The sequence below is a fragment of the Montipora foliosa genome, chromosome 1 (assembly GCF_036669935.1).
Source record: "Montipora foliosa isolate CH-2021 chromosome 1, ASM3666993v2, whole genome shotgun sequence".
NCBI lineage: Eukaryota > Metazoa > Cnidaria > Anthozoa > Scleractinia > Acroporidae > Montipora > Montipora foliosa.
Window position 1 is genome coordinate 16,067,511 of NC_090869.1, and position 20,174 is coordinate 16,087,684.

Below are 20,174 nucleotides of genomic sequence, written 5' to 3' on the forward strand. Positions count from 1 at the left end.
TTTCTTGTGAACGGCGATGAGTGAACTTAATTCTGTCAAAGTTTGCTCGTCATCCTCTCTTTTGTCATCATGCTGTTTGGCACTTCCATAAATAAATATTGTTAAAAGAAAATACTCAATATTTTTGCATTATAGTTTGCATCTTTTCACCGCGAAACATTACCGGTCTAGATGCCGGTCTAGATGGGAAAATCTAGACCGCGGTCAATATCGATTTCAGCCAATCAAATTCGTGAACTTGGTAGTTTCCAGTCCTTGTGAGACAGAGCCATATAATAAGAAGAAATATTAACCTCTGTGGTAAACCTTTACAGGATTTTACTGTTTCAGCATTTCTGGTACAAGGTGAGTCAGCTAAGTTCTTTGAATGCTGGTGATGTGAGTTTCCAGGTAAATTAATTTACTATGTGAGGAACTGACTGGAGAGCAGCTAGGGGGGGTCTCCAAAACTAGCCAGGAGTCATGCCCTAAAGTGACAGCCCTGACTTGTTGGGATCCACACTGCTAAATTGTGAGCTAAATAGTAAGCATGGCTTACTACAATTTTCTGAAGAAAAGATCAAGATTTTGAAATCTGTGAAATTAAAGCAACAGGATGTCTCTTCTGAAGTGTTAGTCACTGCAACTGATGTGAAATGTAACTTTACTTAATAAATGCAGATCAGGGGAAAATGCAAAATAAAGTGACCAAGCTCCTGGAGGGGGGACTTGAAACTTGACATTTCAAAGGCCATTTTTATCCAAAACGTGCCATACATGTACAACCCCACCTTCAAATTTTAGGATTTCCTTAGAGAGAAAAAATAATCATGTATTGAAATAAATAATTAAATCTGTCAGACAGGTTTTTTGCAAATGGCAAAAACATTGATTTTTGTCTATTTTGATGATAACTGAAAAACTGTCTGATAGATCTTTTTGAAAAAATGCTGATGGTTTCGTCTTCATATTGTTTACTAATTTCCAAGATTTTAACCCTGGTCGTACAGCTAGGTTTTGAGAAAAAGGCCTTGATGCTTTTCAAAATATGGATCTTTTTTTCTTCAGAAAACTGTAGTAAAGTAAACCACCTTCATACATCATTTTCACAGTCATGCCATGAAATGTTGTAGAAGACCAATCCATGAACAACCTCAACCTGAGTTATTTGCCGAAGCATGTCATCCAACTTTATAGAGTTTTGTATGGAGCCCACAAGTTGATCGACCACCGTGGTAAACCAATATGGCAGCCAGAAATCAATAAGCACATCTGGAGTTCACGTTGCCATGAAAGTGCTTACTTTTCACTGGCGAGATTGTACACATGAGTATAAACACTTCTCTTAATATACCGGTACTTGAAACATTTAAACTGCAGAGAATCATAATGATACACATTTTTTCAATCAAAACAGCCTTCATTTGAATGCTGTATTTCCAAAACGTTACGGAACCGGTAACTTGTAAAGATTTATTTCTGGGTCATCTTCAACCTCATATAGGAAATATCCAGATGAGTACCTCACAATTTTGATTTGATGATGCCACTATGAAAACCACCTATTGCTACATAGCGGCACCGGTAATGCTGGAGATATTTCAGCGAAGGAATGGTATCCCCCAAGGGAGCCTAGAAATACATGTACTTTCAATGCCTTCATACTGTTGAAACACAGATAAGCTTTGGCCACGTTGGCCCTCAAGGTTTCAAGCGACTTACGGTAACTTCTGATTCCCTTTTTACCCATTGAATCCTAGGAGTGACACTTAATTAATAGACTTTACTCTGTCTAAAGCCAGTCAATGGGTTAACAAGTCTATTTAAGACTATTCTTGTAAAATTCTGTACAAATTAATTATCATGGTAAAGAATTATTAAAAGGAAAGGGGAGGATAATTATTTAAGCAAGAGTGTAATGTACCAGTAAGGCAGGAAATGGTCACATGTTTGCTCCTGTAAATCACACTTCTGTTCAAATGTTACATTATTATATACACCTAGGTTTATCTAAATTCCTATATTTAATTTACTAAAAACTTGAACCTATTTGTTTTTCTGGGCTATCATCTTTAAAGTAAAGTGATTTTGAATTGCTCAATCTTGCAAAGAAATGTAAGCAAATTGGACCGATACAGTCATCACCTTGCACTCAGTGTCAGATTCCAAATGCAGTTTCATGTGATTTACATGTAAATACTACAACTTCTACTATCCAACAATTTTTCTCCTTAAAATATGTTTTCCGTGTACCTATTACGAGTAAATAAAACCATTAAAAATGGAGCGACACCGTGCTTGTTTCTTCGCAACACAATGATAAATGGATGGCAAAGGGGCAATTTCAGCTTCAAAATGATCATTTTCTGTGAAAGGACTGGGGCGAGTTCTTAAACAACACCTTCATAATTATTAACCAAGAAGAGTTATCATGATTGACTTAAAAGCTCTTGAACAGCAAAAGTGGCCTTTGTTGCCTCTCTTCAGATGGCCGGCGTGAAACGCTGCCATCTTCGAAGTCGCAATGTTATGCGCAGTATGAGCTGCGCAGTGCAAAACAAGGGAATCACCTTAACTTGAAGTGCCCCTGTGATAAAAAAAATCACTTCCTTTTTTCCTTCAGCTTTTGCAAGTGTGTTTGCTTAACACCTGACTGGCAAAATTTGGAGCTTTGATTTTTATCCAAGTGTAAGTTTTGGATTTCATGGTCCGCCATTACTCATGATTGACTTAAAAGCTGTTGGACCTCAGAGCGTTTAATCCAGGGGAAAATGACGCCAAAGGCCCACTGGCTTAAATTTCATCATGTGAATACAGCTTATCATAATTATACGCAAAACACGAGTTTTCAAGTCTGAAAGCCCAAAACTCCTGTCCTGCATATTAATTAATTCTGCGGCATATACATTCATTGCATGCTTAAACTAGTGAGTCTTTGACGTCATTTTCTCTTGGATCCAACTCTCTCAAGAACTTAAAGTTAGTAATGGTGGACCATTAAATAGGAAAATTCCAGTTGAAATTAACAGGTGTCCTTTTGAAATCAAGTCTTCATGTCTTCAAGTCTTCATGTTTGGTCACAGGGGTACTTTAATACAAATTTGTGGACCATACAAGTAATGATTTCTGTGCAGAAATTTGCCATATCATACCTACAGCATGCCATTAAAAAAATAACTCAAATTACATCTCTCACTTACAAAATAACACACAGTGATGGTTATTTATTTTTTCAAGACAAAAAAAATCATTTTGCTTTTCTGTTTCATGAGAATTGTATTGATGTACATGTAACTCTGAGATGCAAAATGCTGTATTAATTTTTATCGTTTAAGAAGCATAAAATCTACATACATGTATAGCATTAGATAAACATATTAAGCCAATCTAAATTGACTCCCGAAAGATATTTGTTTGGATATTAGCCAACTCGCTTTTGATCATTCAAATTAATATTGACACTGAAACGACATCAAGTTAATTTTCCAACAGAAGTAAAACATATCCTAATGTATACAAGTGTTTCAAAGGAATATTGATAAGAAGCATCATTGTCAATGACCTGCTATTCAGAGCAAATAAAAATGCATTTGGGTTTTATGTGATAATAAGAAATAAAGATATAGAAATCTATCATTTAAATTCTATAAGCCCTTCAACAAAATATGCCACAATGTCAATTTTGAGGATAGCTTTGAAACCTGTGAACCAAAATACAGCCCGCATCAAACTGGTTAATGGTTTTAACTCCTTCAAATCCCTGTGTAAGTTGTGAAATTATGAATAGCCCCCCACCAAACATGAATAAAATTAATGCTGTTTAAATTCTACACAAGAAGCAGCAATGTAACTATACTTTAAAGACATGCACATTTTTCCCATTGCCCCGACAAAACAAAAAGGAAAGCAGGACTTATACACTACTCAATCACCTTTAGAACGCCTGAAAAGAATCAGCCACAACTTGGTGATCTTATGAATTATTCAAGCACAACGAAATGCATAAGCTTTGACAGTGTTTGGGGATTTGTATGATTCCATCTTTTTGTTGCTTTAATGCTAAGCAACTGAAAATCCCACACGAGGAATGCAAAAGGTACAAACATGAAATCAGTGCTAGATTTGCAAGGAAACTTTCAATTATTTACAGTTTGTAAAACCTTGGAAATTTCCTTTGAAATTTAACCCAGAAAAGCCTTAAAACCATTTTTCTTCTTGTACAAATAATTCATTATGTTACACATTGTAGGATCAGCATTGTGAGAATAACTTATAACAAAATGTATTTTTTGTAAGCTTACCAAGTGGCTTCAATAATCAAGAAAACAACAAGTATAGGCTAAATGTATAACATATTGCATGATTCCAGCATTGGCACGGATGCTATTACAAAGGAAAGGCAGTTATACGTGAAGACAGGTGGCAGTGGCCTAAATTAAAATAAACAAGGCTAAAAAGTGCAAGGCTCATTATTCAAATAGCTTACTTTCCAAACAGAGGGAATAAAATTACTATACAGCACACTTTTTCATCACCCCACAAGAAAAACTAATTTAACATCCTTAAACCTCAAAGCTCTTAAAAAACCTCACACCTTGTTCCTTGTACATCTGCATGTCATGGGCGACGATTTTATGTAATTGTACTTTATTTTAATATTCTTTTTTTGCCAAAAATAATAATTATTATTATTAGTATTATTCATCAACTGGAACTTGTCTCAAGAGTGAAAATGAATACTCCTGAAATTTGTTTTGTTTCAAAAAAGTCCCACTGTACCTCTAGGCACTGACGAGAAAACACCTGGCATCACCTCATGACCAATAAGGGGATGGCTAGCTTCTGTTCGCTGTAGAGGGCCTCTATTGGAGTCACGACTTTGTTCACCTTCAGAATAAAGTTAAAAGATGTATACAATAATTCTCTCATTCATATTAAATTGATAGTTACTGATGGTCTACTTGAATATTAAGCTTTTCACTGTAAGTATCTAAACTAAATAGCAAAAAATGTTACAACAAGATTATTAATTAAAGAGCTATAAAGCCAAACTGAATTAATTTGTATGGCAATGTATCACTGAATAATCGTATCTCTCACTTCATTATTTTTTGTCAACACATAAGTACATGTCATGATATGTGCTCTTCATTACACCATTTTCTTATTTGTTCCATGGTATCTGATCAAAAGATTTTTACCTAATTTTGTGTCTGGAGCTATTCTCGGTTTTCACATGACGTCACGACCGCCATGTTGGTGCCCAAAACAAAGAAAAGGCGGCCATGTTGGTGCCCCGATCAAATCCTCCGGGAATTTAACTCTATTATTATGCAAACGCTTCCTTTTGTTTTCGTTGAAAAACATGGCTGTTGATCACGTGAGTGAAAACCAGCAATAATCAGGCAATTTAATGTACATCAATGTACATTGCAAATGACAGACACAACCAGTTCATGCGTTACAATTCATATTTAATGAAAAGAATGTGATCGCATGATATAATGTACAAAAAAGAACATTAAAACTTCGTAATTTAATGAAAAGAATGTGATTGCATGATATAATGTACAAAAAAGGTACATAGAAACACTTGAGGTTTTTTATATGATTTTTTTGTTGATTGTCCTGGAAAGTCAAGCATTTGACTTAACCCATACATATAGCTTGTGACTCATGTTTGACCACACATCCAAAATTATTTTATTCAATACTTCAACAAAAATGCCTCAAACACTTTTATTCAGTGTTCATGGTATATTAGCAGAGCAACTGCACAATTCAGGGCAGCACAAGGCCTCCACTTGTAAGTTAGTTAATAAAAGCACTTTTGCTTCTCAACGATTATGCAACTAATGATCCCCATATTTTATATTTATGTCACATTTAGCTAATTTTCCTTACTTCCTGGTCGAGGATTTCTGTGATCTGGATCAAGTGGTGTAATATTTGGAACTGGTGGGGTCCGAATAGCAATCACTCCTGGACTGTGGTGATCTCCTCTCTCTTTAGTAGTACTGGCATCATGGTCACTTTGGCCAGCTAAAGGGGATGTTGTTTGTGAGGGGGACATTCCTGTGAAGAGAGTGATCAATATAATAATAATAATTATTAACTGACTATGGGGGCAAGAGAGCACCAATTCATGGATTTATCAACAATTATTATAAGGTCAATCTTGTGAGTACAAATCAATGACAGTAGCTGTCAAAGATTATCAACAGAAAAGAAACACTTCAGCCTAAAAATGGATGATGAGCCACCAAAACGGTTGACTCAGGCAAGTATCAGACCACTTTGCAGGAGGTCATGGTTTCACACTGCAGCTGGACATGCAGTATAACAAGGGAGGTTTTATTAGAATCCAGGACTCGGGCACTAGTACCTGTCTACGCTGAGGACAGTACCTGCCTTCTCTCAAATGAGGTCTCAAAGATCAAAAGCCAGACTATAAATTATAATGTAGGGGTGCCCACTTACTCTATCAGAAGGTCCCTTCTACTTTAAAACTTAATGAAACCCCTAGGGAGAAGTGTTTCCTTTTTACAAAGATCTAAAAATGGTGGACGTTTCTAGTACCTGAGGATAAAAACTGGTAGGACCTTTCTCAAAAAGCTTGTATGCTGTAGTAGGACATTACAGTACCCACATACTGTTCAAAGAGAGTCGGCAACAACATACTGACAGGTGTATATGGTCTGGCGTTTTGCACAGTATTGCAAAGCTCAAAACATTTTAATACTCTCACACAACATATTGCACCATTTAAATGCTGCATACCAAACATAATAATTATATGTGGTTAAAAGAATAATAATTGTAAAGAATGAACTACAAGTGGCACATTTAACCAGGCCTACGCAAGCATGTATTTCAGCCCAAGCATGCTCGGTCCCCTATTTAAAGCAAGTACGAGCCCTTTCACCTGTTAGTTCACCTTTTAGTGCAGTCTGTGTACGACAAATTTTCTAAGAATATAAGTTTTAATTTCATTGTTGCACTCAAGTCCCATCCAGCTCAATGTGTGGCAAGCGTTATTTATTCTAAGTCGTTTCTGCTAAGTTCTATCCACAAGCAAATGGGTGTCTGGAAAACCCGAATAGTGAATAGCGAACAGTTGCGAATACTGAACAGCGAATAGTCACGAATAGTACGAATAGTGCGAATGGTCGCGAATAGTGACGAATAGTAACAAATAGTGGCAAATAAGGGTGGAGGGGGGGGGGATTATGACGAAATGACGAAAATCTGGTACCCAGTACTTCCTGGTCAACCGCGCAGCAACGTTGGATGGGATTTTCCTGCTAAAAAAGCAGAGATGTGTCGACAAAGGACAGCTTGAGCCCTGAGAAGAAAACTTTAAGGTAATAAATGCACTGAAATCCTGTTGCTTATTTGGATAATTAATTAACGCAACGGTTATCAGAGTAGCTCGTTTGTCTCTTTAATCACAAACCACTTGCCTCACATTTTGATTTTATTCCTTTTTACAGAACGTGTCTCGCCGGATCGGACAGCACCAATGAGGATGATGAAATGTGAGTATCTAAAATTTATGTTCGGGCGCCACTGTGCGAGGAGATGATCATGAGCTTGATGTATTAATGAAAGTGATTTATATTTTTGCATTTTGACTTTTTTTCTTCTGTGTTTGTAAAAGCATGCACGAAACTCTCTTTCGACGACAGGTGAGCATATTATTTTATTTTGCTTTGATTACGAGATTGTTCAGCATAAGGCGGTGACTATTGAAGACTATTCGTCACTATTCGCGACTATTAGTCACTATTCGCCACTATTCGCCACTATTCGCACTGTTCGTACTATTCGCTATTCGCGACTATTCGCTGTTCGCTATTCGGGTTTTCCAGACACCCCAAGCAAATCATGTATTTTACGACATGCAGCACTTTACTTCACTTTCAAAAGAAGCAATAAACTGACTGAGTAAAACTATGGTATGTTTATTTGTATATGGTCTGGCCTTTTGAACAATGTTGTAAAACTCATTTCAATATTCTCACACAACATATCACACCATTTAAATGTAGCATACCAAACTCACAGTATGTGTATACTGTCACAAATGTGGTTAAAAGAAAATGCTTACCAGTTCTCACAGCAGAGACAACTGGAGAGACAGATTGCGAACGCTTTTCAGGTGGAGGTGGTGATGAAGACGACGAAGGAACTGGTTTGGCTTGCTTCGCTAACTTTCGAAGTGCTGCTGCAAAACTAGCTGGACCACCCCCTGACATGGACGTGTCAGTTGATGAAGGATTAGACTCGTTGTTATGAAGCACAGGTTGTAATCCAGGTGACAGTGATGTTGTATAGTGCATTGAGGACGCATTGGAGCTTTGGAGGGAGGTGTTCAATTTCAGTCTTTGGTTTCTTGATTGAGATAATAATTGTACACTACCATCACCTTTTTCACTATCCTCATTACAATTGATCACATCTAAATGTCCTTTTGTGTACTTGGTGCTTGTACTTCCAAGCTCACTGATTTGAGGAACCTGTGTAAGAGAACAAGACATAAAGATAAACATAGTAAGGTAAAGGAGAAATATGCACTATACATTATCGGTAACAGTAACAGTAACAGTCGGTCTGTAACAGTAAAGACCAAATCTGCAAAACAGGCAATTTGGGAGTGACAAATCATTATTCTGATTTCACACGTGTGGCTTGACACGTTGGCAGTGCATCGGTTTTGTTGCATTACTGACAAATAATGGATACACTACCAAATCATCAGGCTACAAGTCAAGGTTAAGTTGGTGTACCATGCAACCGTCAACAGACAAATTTTCCAAGGCCCTATCTGTTGCAACAGAAGCATGCCACTGTCAGTGTACCTAGAACACACCTTCACCCTTCAGAAAAAAATGCTGTCTGTGAACTTCAGCATAGTATTATGTTTTACACCCATCTTGCAAATCCAATAAAGTGGTTGTACCATTGACAGGGGAAATGAGCAGTGATAAAGTAGCATTCCATCCAAAAATTAATTCAATTCTACCATTAAAGCTCATCCCCATATTACAACCTTTAAATAAAACAAATTATACTGTACTATTTTGCAAAGGTTCAATTACTCCTTGAATGGTTGCACACTTAACAGCTATTCTTAAAACCCACAAATAAGCACAAATTAAATTAAAACGTTAAATAAAAAGCTATTGGTTATCAAAGGGACCAAATGAAACTAACGTTTTGAGCAAGCCTTATTATTAAAAATATTATTATTGTTCACCAAGTCACAGCTCTTAAAATCAGCTCCAGTTTATTCTAGATTTCTAAGAGGAGCTGAGAGAGAAAGCCTACTAGAGCTTTCAAACCTAACAGGAGGTCAAACAAGCAGGCTTTTATTTAAAGGTCCTCAAAGGTTGCGTTTCTGACTTTTCATCACCCTTTCGTCAACATAATGTTAATCAAAAAGGCCAAATCTAACTAAAAAGGTATTGAAAGAAGCCTTAATTAAGGCTAATACAGCTGTAATTACAAGAGAAAAATAAAAATTCCACAATCCATACATTTACAGGATTCAAGTCCAATAATATTGTACATTTAGATTGGACCCTGGCTGTCTTAATAATCAATATCTTTCGATACTTAATAGTAAACATTTTTTTAGAATTTTAAAGAAAAACTTTGTTAAATCTTCAAAGCCTTTCAACAAGAACAACAATTTTTCATTAGATCTTAAAACATTCTAACTTACAGAGCTTTTGCCCACAATTATTAGCGAAGGTTATTCAAGGTGGGCAATAGACAAAAAAATATTTTAAAAGTCCCATTAATAATATCCAAAGAAAAAACCTAGAAGCAATCTAGTTTGTCATGTGGTTTATAGCCAGAGGGAGACGGGAGGCCGACTTTCCTGCGACGGTTGTTATGGTGTTTGAGAATTCCTAAAAGGAATTTGTAAATGTCTGGGAGCATAACCTTCAATTATTTAAAACACATTCTGTGGAATCCGATGTACACCCTGGTGTACATCGGATTGAGATGTTGTTTAGTAGACCCAATCTGATCAGGCAATAATTTGGGGTGTACGCAAAAAATTTTTGTAATAATTCTTTTAACACATTCTCTGGACTGTGATAACTTTATAGCACTTGCACTGCTGTATTATAGCACTATTTGGAAATACCTTGCCTCCACTTCTGCATTAATAATTTTAAATAGTTAGTTACATCACCTTTGCATGAACAGAGAAACCTTCCAATTAACTAAGACCCACACACAAAATCAATTTTTATTGAAGAAATCCCAACAATATTGAGTAAAATAATAACGAATAACACTGTTGGGTTAAAACAAGGCCTCTTAAGAACTTCCTTCTCAGTGCTAACACTGAATTACAATGGCACTAACAGTACTCTGATGGCATTTTAGAAACATCAAAGACAACAATAATGACTTCATTTAACTCAAAGAGTGAGTTACAATTTGCAGCTGACAAACAAAAATTAAAAAAATTCAATTCAAAGCACGTTGAGAAAAGACAATGAAAATCTTGTGGTTAAGATTTCATGCTCATGTTTAAACTGCTAAAAGCTTGTCAACTGTACACTAAATGCATCCAAAGCAAATGCTGGATATTCACAAATCATGCTTGATTCTTAAATATTAGAAGAGTGTTCAAATCTGGCCCTATGAGCATTAGCAAGCCAATATTTTAAGCTCAGATGAGCAATAAATTTGCATCACTCCAATTTGTAAAGACAATGACATGTCTTCCTTTCAAACGGTTTAAGATACCAGATAAAAAATGTCTCTAAAATGACCAAGACCTTAATGTATGGGAGCCATTTCATCATTTTGGTCCCAGAATTACTTAATGCATACATAGAGATTTGATTTCAACTTCAGGAGCACTCATGCTTTGAGAATTTGAAGAGACAACAACTGCAACATGATGTTTTCTTTTAAGATTACAACCAAAAGCAAATGACAAAATCCACACACGATTTATGTACTTAAACAAAGGATGATTGCCACAGACATCTCTCTTGAGGATTTTGTGAGTTATAACATGAGTTGCAAAATTAAACCTCTGTCACAAATTTGTAAATAGTCTGACCAACTTCCCTTTCAAGTATAAAATTAAAGAAACAAAAGCAGTCTGCATGCATGCCAGAGAAAGCCCAGAGCATGTGGCATGAAAGACAGCGATTTTAAATTCTAAATGAAACATAGGTAATTCCCCTTAGAATTTAACAAATTATTGTAAGCAGACACAAGTCAAAGCCATTTAAGTCTAAAGGCCAGACTTCATAGATGAATTACCTTTAACATGTGCCCTGTTAATCTATAACAACAGTGATCGCCTGTTAAAACAGAGGCCTCTGACTCATTGTTTGATAAAAATCCAACCTTACCTTTGAAAAATGTTTCCTTGTTGTAACAAAAAAGCTATAATAATCACCAAGTCTTTGCCAAGAGAGTTATACAGTGTATGAATCTTTTTAATGATATTCAGTGACCTAATATATGCTGATATAATAACGGCTTGAGGCAAACATAAAGACTGAGTACCGGCAGTTATTTTCTCTAGCCTGATTAGCATAAGGTACCATATGTCTTCTACAAACACTGGCTTAACATAAATTGAAAACGTTTTGAGACAATAATCTCAGTTAATGTCATGCAAAGCATTTTAGCAGGTTCCTTTCTGGTGCCCATTGCTTCCCTTTTGTTCCTAAAAACAAAACTTATTCAGTATATCAAATTGATCCCCTGGGACATTCACTAATAAGCATGGCTCAATAAACCCACATAATTTTCATGCTCATAATTAATTTGTTCACACAAAAACTGTACCTTCCTCAAGTTTGCCTGAATTTCTTCACAAAAACACTTGTGACACCGACAAGCTCAATATTCTCTTCTCTCATCAATTATTTATCTGCTGTATTGCTTCTTTATATAGCAAGCTAGAAGATGCTAACCATGCTCTTTGGTGCATAAATCAACAAAAATAGAAATCCCTCTAAAAAAGGCTCTTGTCTTTCAGAGGAAAAGATCAGAATTTAGCCAAGAAGGCTTAAAGATGCTACACCTATGCTAAATAATAAAGCTTGATTCTATGAAATTCAAGGTGTGGGTTACTTATTTCAAAAGCCACCTGTCGACTTGTGTTCTTTTCATATGCAAATCACTGCAATTAACCAACCACATTAACAACTGCTTTTGTGTTTGCCCACAGAGGTTTATGCAGTTTTGAATATATTACACTTACTGACATTTATATTCTCTCTTTTAACACATTACTAGCTCAATGTGCAGGAAACCTTGACTAAAGAGGCTTCACTTTATTTTGACAAAAAAGGAATGTGTACAAGCATTTATTGTTGGCAGAAAAAATAGATCACAATGCAAAATTTCAGGATAGTATTCAGTTTAGTGTATGCTCACTCAAGGCATGAAGATGAAATTTCAGGGAATATGCTTGTTGATCATGAAATTCAGAAATTAACCAACAAAACATGGAATGATTACAATCAAGAAACAGGCAGAACAAAAGAGAAATAGAGATAACATAATATTGGCCAATACACTCAAAACTTGTAAACACGTTTAGGAATAAATTAAAATATTTTAGTCAGTACAACAAAGGTAAAAAAATATTATTACTGTCGGGTTATAAAATGCTTTTCTCTTTTGATTACTCAAGAAACAGCAAACCAAAGTAAATAGAAAAATTCCAAAAATTATTATCATTTTTGATACTTAATTACACAGTTTGCAGAGGTGCAATTTTTTTTCAATTATCACAAACATTAATAGTGAGAGAATGGAAAGTAGTAATCAACTCCTTCATGCACTCTTAAAAAGTTTATTTTTATTTACCTACACACTGGTAGGTCATGAACTTGCTTCAAACAAAATTGTCTTTTTAGTTTTGGACTGTCTTGTAGTAACTTTTTGACATCTTTTGCATGACCAGCCCAATTATTGCAGGATAGCTTCTGATAAATTTTATGAAACATTGAGAATAATTAATTCACGTTAATCGGTGATCTATGAATGAAAGATACATAATCAATCAAATTGCCAGAAGCTTTTGAATCACACTGGACTCTAGGTTTTACAACATTAACTATTTAGAATGAACCAACCCTTGTTTTACCTTGGACTGAAAATGGTATGGACTTGAAACTGAGTTCAGCATGAAATAATGATAATGCTCGTCCACAATAACCAACACAACAATGATGATGATGATGATCATAATAATAATAATAATAATAATAGTAACAATAATGGAAACTTTATTTATCTTCGAATACAGTTGTAAATCTCTCTACATATAGGCACTTAACAACTGGCTGCTTGACATTGAGTGATATACTTGTATACTGTATTAATTTTACAAATGAATCAAATAAAGATAAAAATAAAAATCTTTTAAAGTTTTATCCCAAGTCTTATTTCTACAACAGAAGATAAAATATGTCACTCTAATGGCTAGATTTATCATTGTTTTTATTATATAGTGTTGTTTCTTTTTGTCAATGCTAATGTCATTCATCGTTTCTAAGAACATAGAGCATTCGTTGGAGAAAACACCAAGGGAGCTCATGGAAAAGTTTACAAATTTAACACATCTGTAATTACTTCTCATGTCTTTGACCATGTTCATGTATTTTTCTTTTTTGCGTACTGCATTGTTTTTAAGGTTAGATTCGAAACCAACTGTTAGTTCTAGAATATAAAGGCACTTGGACTGTATTAGGAAAAGAAGATCTGGACGATAATTGTCACCATATAATAATAATAATAATAATAATAATAATAATAATATTTAAAAACTATTGTTTAACCTACATGTAAGACTCACATGAATAAAACAACTGTAATGGTCATTTCTATCATAAGCATTCTTTCAAGGATTTATAAAAATGATAATAATAGTAATAACAATAATAATAATAACAATAATAACAATACTAATAATGGCTATGAGATTGAGCAATTCAGTATCACCATAGATGAATAAGGAGGTTGGTCAGAAAATCTTGAGGTTGCAGTGAAGAGACTTACAGAGAAGAATATGAAACAAACATTACAAAAAATGCAGAAGTCAGTTACAACAAACACTTTGAATATCGCACGTTCTTTAAAAATAAAAGTAAAAGACACTCAATTACAAGTATAAGGAATTAAGAGAGAACACTGCAAGGACATTGAAGTGATCTCTTTTTTAACTGATTTAATGATTTGTAAAGAAGGCTTTTACTTTAGGCTGCTGCCTAAGAAAATTTTTCCAGAGCCCTTCGGGCTTCCAACATTCAAAGTTAGTAGCCTGAGTCATTTTTTCAAGAGCCCAGAATCAATTAATTAAAAGAGAGGATGAATCACCTTGTGATAAGTTAGACGCCCGTTCGGGCTACTCAGTCAGTAATTTGGTCGCCTGCGCTCGCAAATAAGGCGCCCCAGGCGACCGGCCCACTATTAGGCAGCAGCCTTGTATTATAATAATTAGGGTAATCTGGGTTTGATGGTGTAAAAGCCTATAGTGTCAATGCTACCTGCACTGGGAGCTTAACCTCTGACCAGAGTACAGTAACGCTGAAAGTCAAAGAGTGTTGATAATTTCAATTAGCTCAAGCCTCCTTATCACTAAAGCATTCAGCACAGGAGCCAACTTTTTTAGCATGTGCTTTATAGGGCAAGGTCATAATGTACATGAAAATGTGACCCAGTCACACCTGTATATATTTAAGAATTATTATTTTACGAGGGCATGCTGGATATGAGGGGACAGATAACCAACAAGGTGCATGGCACCAAGTTGGTCATAATCATTTCAAAAACTCATTAATAATGCATGAGCCAAAACAACGATAAAACGTCGTCGTGTATGAGCTTTATATCCTGATAAAACACTCCTTGTTAGTATTCTTTATATAAAGAATACTAATAAGGCATAGCTTGTTTTTCTTGTATGCTAATATTCACCTCTCACAATTTGAACCATTGTTTTGAGTCCAGAGGGACACGCTCTTTGTGGAATGATTCTACTTTGGCTTGCTGGATTTAAAGTAATGTTCAAAAACCAACAGCACAAGTTTTATTGCGTCCAAAAAAACTTGGCTATGGCTTGTGTTTTTAAACTCTGATAAAACACTGCTGCAAGTTAAAACATTACTTTAAAGCCAGCAAGCCAAAGTAGAATCATTGTTTTATTAAAAACTCCAGGATCAACAACTCTTCCATGTATTGCCCACAAAAGCATTGATTTCTGCCTGAGTCAATTTCGGTTCAAAACGGCTTTTGTCTGCCATTTTTTCTCAGAGCTGCAAAAATATTTTCAGCTTGCTTTATTGCTGACGCGTTCCTTGACCACATTAATTAGGTACAGCAGGTACATGAACTGATAGCCTGTGTGCTGCGAGCCAATGATTGAAAATGCTGGAAATATGATATCCAGAGTTCAGTTTTTAATCAATATATACCTGTACATGTACATGTATAACTGATCTGAATAATAACAACAATCCGAATACATGGGTACTGCATGTGCATACAATTGCAAGGCTAGTTTCAGATACTAAGAGCTTTAAGAAAAAAATGGAATAGAAAGCAGTTGGGGATTATCTCAAAAAATGCATGCAACAAAATAATATTATTATGATTAATGAGAAGCCCGGAAAGCAGATTATTCCGGTTTTGATCAACGATTGAATAATAAATATTATTGATAGGGTCAATGTAATTTTTACTCTATTTCCGATTATCTGCTCGCATGATATTATGGCTGAATCTTCCTAGGAGTTAAAGAAAAAGTTAGTGTTTGGGTGGATCAATGTTACGGCAGAATGTCCTGCAACTTTGTTTGTACATGGAGGCAGTCTTCGAGGTATGAATTAGTAGACAATAGGGGTGCAGGGATGGTGCAGTGGTGAGAGCACTAGCCTCACACCAATGTAGCCCGGGTTTGATTCCCAGACTTGGCGTCATATGTGGGTTGAGTTTGTTGGTTCTCTTCTCTGCTCCGAGAGGTTTTTTTCTGGGTAATCCGGTTTTCCTGTATCCTCAAAAACCAACAATTGATTTGACTTGCATTAATTTGTTGATTTCAGTTTACAGTGTCCACAATTAGTGCTGCAGCACTAGAAGACTAGACACTTAAATAAAGTTCCTTACTGACAAACAAATAAGTTGCTGGGTATTCCGCAATCTAGCCACAGTATTGTCATTGACACCAATGACGCGGAGAAAAGCGAAAAAATCAGCAATTCTTGAGCAAGTTAGAAAAAACACAACACCCTAAAAATCACTTAGCATAGCTGTTATCCCCAAAATTAACCTTTCAGTATTGTTTTGAGTGGAGGAGCATAGGGCCTGTTATTCCTTTTGTAAATTTTATGGCCACTAGACAACTGTATCATGCAATATGATAACGTTAGCAAAAGGCAAGGTTCAATGCGGTATGCCCACAGTTTAGACAAAATTTAATTCACATCTAATTCTGCAAGGAACTAAAACATCATAATTATGTTGCCATGGTGAGAGCACTCAACTTTTCCCCATGTGTTCCATGTTCAATTCTAAGAGTCAACAATACATGTTGAGTTTGTTGTTTGTCTACTCTGCGCTAAGATGTTAATCCAGGGACCTCGGTTTTACTCTCTGCTCAAAAACCAACACTTGATTTCATACATTGTATACTTTGATGCAAACCCAATTTATTAGAAAAGCTCTAGACTTAAAAAAAAGAGATTCACTGGTCAGGAGCAATTTTTGCAACCACAAAAAACCTACAGGAAAGTTACATTTACCTACACTCTTAGGACAGTCGTGTGAGTTCTTAAGCAACCTATGAGGTTATTGACATGGGAGACATTTTCTAATAATAATAATAATATTGATGATGATGATAACGATAATGATAATGATAATAATAATAATAATAATAATAATAATAATAATACCACTGAGGTTAAAAGAAAATCTGAGGACCATAGGTGTAGATGTTGCCGGTAAAATCTGTTCTCAGGTGAAATCCGTCTTTACCTATGTTAAATTGGTGATCCTCATTTTACCTAAGTAGCATACGCACTCAGATGAATTAAAGAACCGTTTTTAGAAGTCTAACTTAAGCCTAGAGAAAAATTAGGGTCAGGTTCAGATTTGTTTTGGTTATTATACATAGATATCAATTGACTTATTATACAAAAGTAAATAAAAGTCAAAAAATTATAAATCAGGTGCTTACAAGTGGCATTCTTACAGTGCTGTAGGTATAAAAAGTTAACAAGAACACAGGGAGAACCCTGGTCAAACATCACAACATGGATGAATGATGGACCCACAAGTTAACCTTCCAATAATGCAGTGAGTGTATAGCCTCAAGACTTAGAGCTTTTCTGCTCTTGACATGTCAACAATGTTCAAAGCCTGTTTAAACCTTCTGCTTGATCAAAAACAAAACTTTGGAAAGCATTGTACGTTCACGATGCATTGGATAAAAAAGTTCCATCAATTTCATCTCATCTATATGGTTGGCTTCATGCTTCAAAATGTTAGCCAACAATTTTGCAACATTAAGCCAGAGCTTTAAACAGACACGTACATCTCACCTCAACACTTTCTTGATTTTGTTGCTCCTGTAATTGCCTTACACCAGTTACATTACTAGAATCTTCCGTGGCTTCCAATTCTCTTTGCACTTTCGTCTGACAATTGCTACACAAAACAACATCATTGCCATTGTTTATTAAAATCCCAGTTTTAGGGGGTTGGTGAGATGAAGGGAATGATATAAGCCGCCTGTTTACAGCTCCGCAAGAGGCTCTTGAAACTTGGTTGCAACAGAGGTAACAGTACACAGACATAACCACGTATTTCCGTAGCCATCTGTTGGAATCTCCTGGGATGTCCGACTCTTCATATGCATTCCACTGCCTCATTAAGTTGCTGTAACATATTTCACAGGTGACTATTGTACCTTCGCTGTCCATTGGTTGAGCCTTTGGTGCAGGTTCTTGTGATGACAAGAAAGGGAAAAAAGGTCCGCCATCATAAATCCCTTTTCCACTATGAGGGTAGGAATAAAGTTTGAAGTTAAGTGATCCACTCATTGAAACTCCACAAAGAAAACATACTGACAAGCCCTCTGCATCCTCTGCCAACAAATAAGTAATTTTCTGTAGATAAGAACGTTTTTCAGGAGGTGTGTTCAGCTTCTCAAACTCTTCCCATTCTATTCTCAGTTGTTCATTACATTTCTTGCATATAACAGTTTGCCCCACAGAGTCCAGGGGTTGGCAGCCATTTGGAGGTTTAAGTAACACTAAGAAAGGAAAATAAAAATTACTGTTCAAAGTATTAGAATTTGCCTTTGAATAAACTGGTTGTAGATCAGATTCACTACACTGTTGGCCGCATGTGTAGCATGCTACTTTATTTGGAGTTTCCAAAGATTCTATTATGTTTCCTTCTGGCTGTACCACAACTTCATTGCGTATTCTGTATTCCCGTATTCCTTCCGCGATGCCCATAGCCTCAAACTGTTTCCACTGTCTAATCAGTGACTTGCGACATCCACTGCAAGCTCTTGTAAGACCTTGCTTTGTTAAGGGCATTGCACCTTCTGGTGTTGGTAGATTGTTCAGAAATGGATAATATGGGTGACCAGGAGCATGCTTGCGGGAATAAAGAAATCTACCTGATGTTGCAGGCTGTGTTACTCCACAGATATAACAAACCATTGTTGACAAGTGGGATTGTTGTTCCCTTGGGAGGGAGGGGTCGGATCTCAGTTGGTACTGTCTCTCAGCAAGAGGGGTGGAATTCTTCTGAAAAACTTGCCACTGGCGAAATAAAAATTTTTGACAAGCTTCACAGACAAGTACTTTCCCTAAGTAATCCATCTGCCTTGCTGTGGTAGGTGCCGGATGTCGAGAAAGGCAGGGATAAAATGGAGTTTCCGTTTTCAGTTGAGGTCTTGTATGTACACTCCTCATGAATTCTTTCGGCTTTCTCCTACTGCAAATATAACACGTCTCCAGACCCCCGGAACGTCGAGGGACAGAATTCAAAGAAATATGGCCCACCAAGGTCCCAGCTGTGTCTTCATAAATTTCATTCGTGCCATCTGTAGCTGACACAATCCCGGTGTAACTCCCACCCGAAGATTCACGCTGAGCATCGGTGCACTTTTCAGACCTCACTTCTATAGCTTGATTATCGTGACCTGTGACTGCGTTAAAGTCCTCAAAAATGGACTGCTCGCCCTTAAGATGGCAGTTCACTTGAGGGCTTGCAGCTCGATCTCCGCCCGTATCAGGTCCTGACCTTTTAAGCCAATAAATTCGTTTGATTACTGGAGTTTCGTTAGCTTCGAAAGCATGCCATTGTTGAGTTAGAAACGAGAAACACACCGTGCAAGAATCCACCCTACCAGTTTCATTATCCATTATATTAGCACCTTCAGCTGGATCGTGGTACTCCAGAAAGGGAAAATACGGCATTTTCTCCGAATTTCGAGATCTGCAGTAGACAGGCCAGTTGGCATTTGTCGCTCCACAAATGAAACAGATCAAGCTACCACCGCTCGAAGTTGACGCCGAATCCTTACGGTCTTTTACCCCGTTTAACTTAACCATGACTTTCACCCTACGATGGCCCTCAGGATAGAGTCACAAGACTTTAAATAAAACAGCCTGGAATCCATTCAATGCGGAGAGCATGAATGGAAAAAAATGAATACTGATGTGCACAAATGCACAGTTACAATGAGAAAAGGCTTTGTTGTTGACTATACCCACAACACTTTGCGAGCTCGTCCACCTGGTTCAGCTGATTAGCGCCTTTTGTGTTGAGACGAGTATCAATTTTGTAGTGGCAAAGAAATAAGAAATCTCTTTGAATCTCTTCCACAGCGACGAAATACGATTTGAAAACAAGAAGCTCGACATAGAAATCCAGCACTCTTGACCAAAAAAATATTAGCAGGAAAACATAGACACATAGCCAGCCACGACGTCAAAAGACGCGCAAAGAATAGAATGCGAAACTCAATAACGCAAGTGTCAGTTTTGCGCAAAGCTTTCTTCATAATGCCTCAGTTTTTTTGTTGTATTTGCTCCAATAGGTCATGACTTGATTTACTGGACAGGTGTACGGCAAACTAACGTCAAGATTACGCATTAATTGAACCTTTTTACTGATGATCT

General features: G+C 36.4%; 1 protein-coding gene across 3 annotated transcripts in view; it reads right to left on the bottom strand.

Annotated features, from left to right (window-relative positions):
* The window catches only part of LOC137991195 (genetic suppressor element 1-like), a 30,999-nt gene extending 11,260 nt beyond the window's left edge, over positions 1–19,739 (bottom strand). The window contains exons 1-5 of one of the 3 annotated variants that reach the window (XM_068836318.1): positions 18,665–19,739; positions 17,577–18,289; positions 8,090–8,498; positions 5,884–6,054; positions 4,759–4,866 (exon numbers count right to left, since the gene is read on the bottom strand). In XM_068836318.1, the coding sequence (XP_068692419.1) occupies positions 4,759–4,866; positions 5,884–6,054; positions 8,090–8,498; positions 17,577–18,289; positions 18,665–19,604 (2,341 nt within the window). In that variant the 5' untranslated portion in view covers positions 19,605–19,739. Of the gene's footprint in view, positions 1–4,758; positions 4,867–5,883; positions 6,055–8,089; positions 8,499–11,369; positions 11,508–17,576 lie in introns of those variants that run through there. The other 2 variants (XM_068836312.1, XM_068836325.1) reach the window with 2 other exon arrangements.
* Between the last annotated feature and the right edge of the window lie 435 nt (positions 19,740–20,174).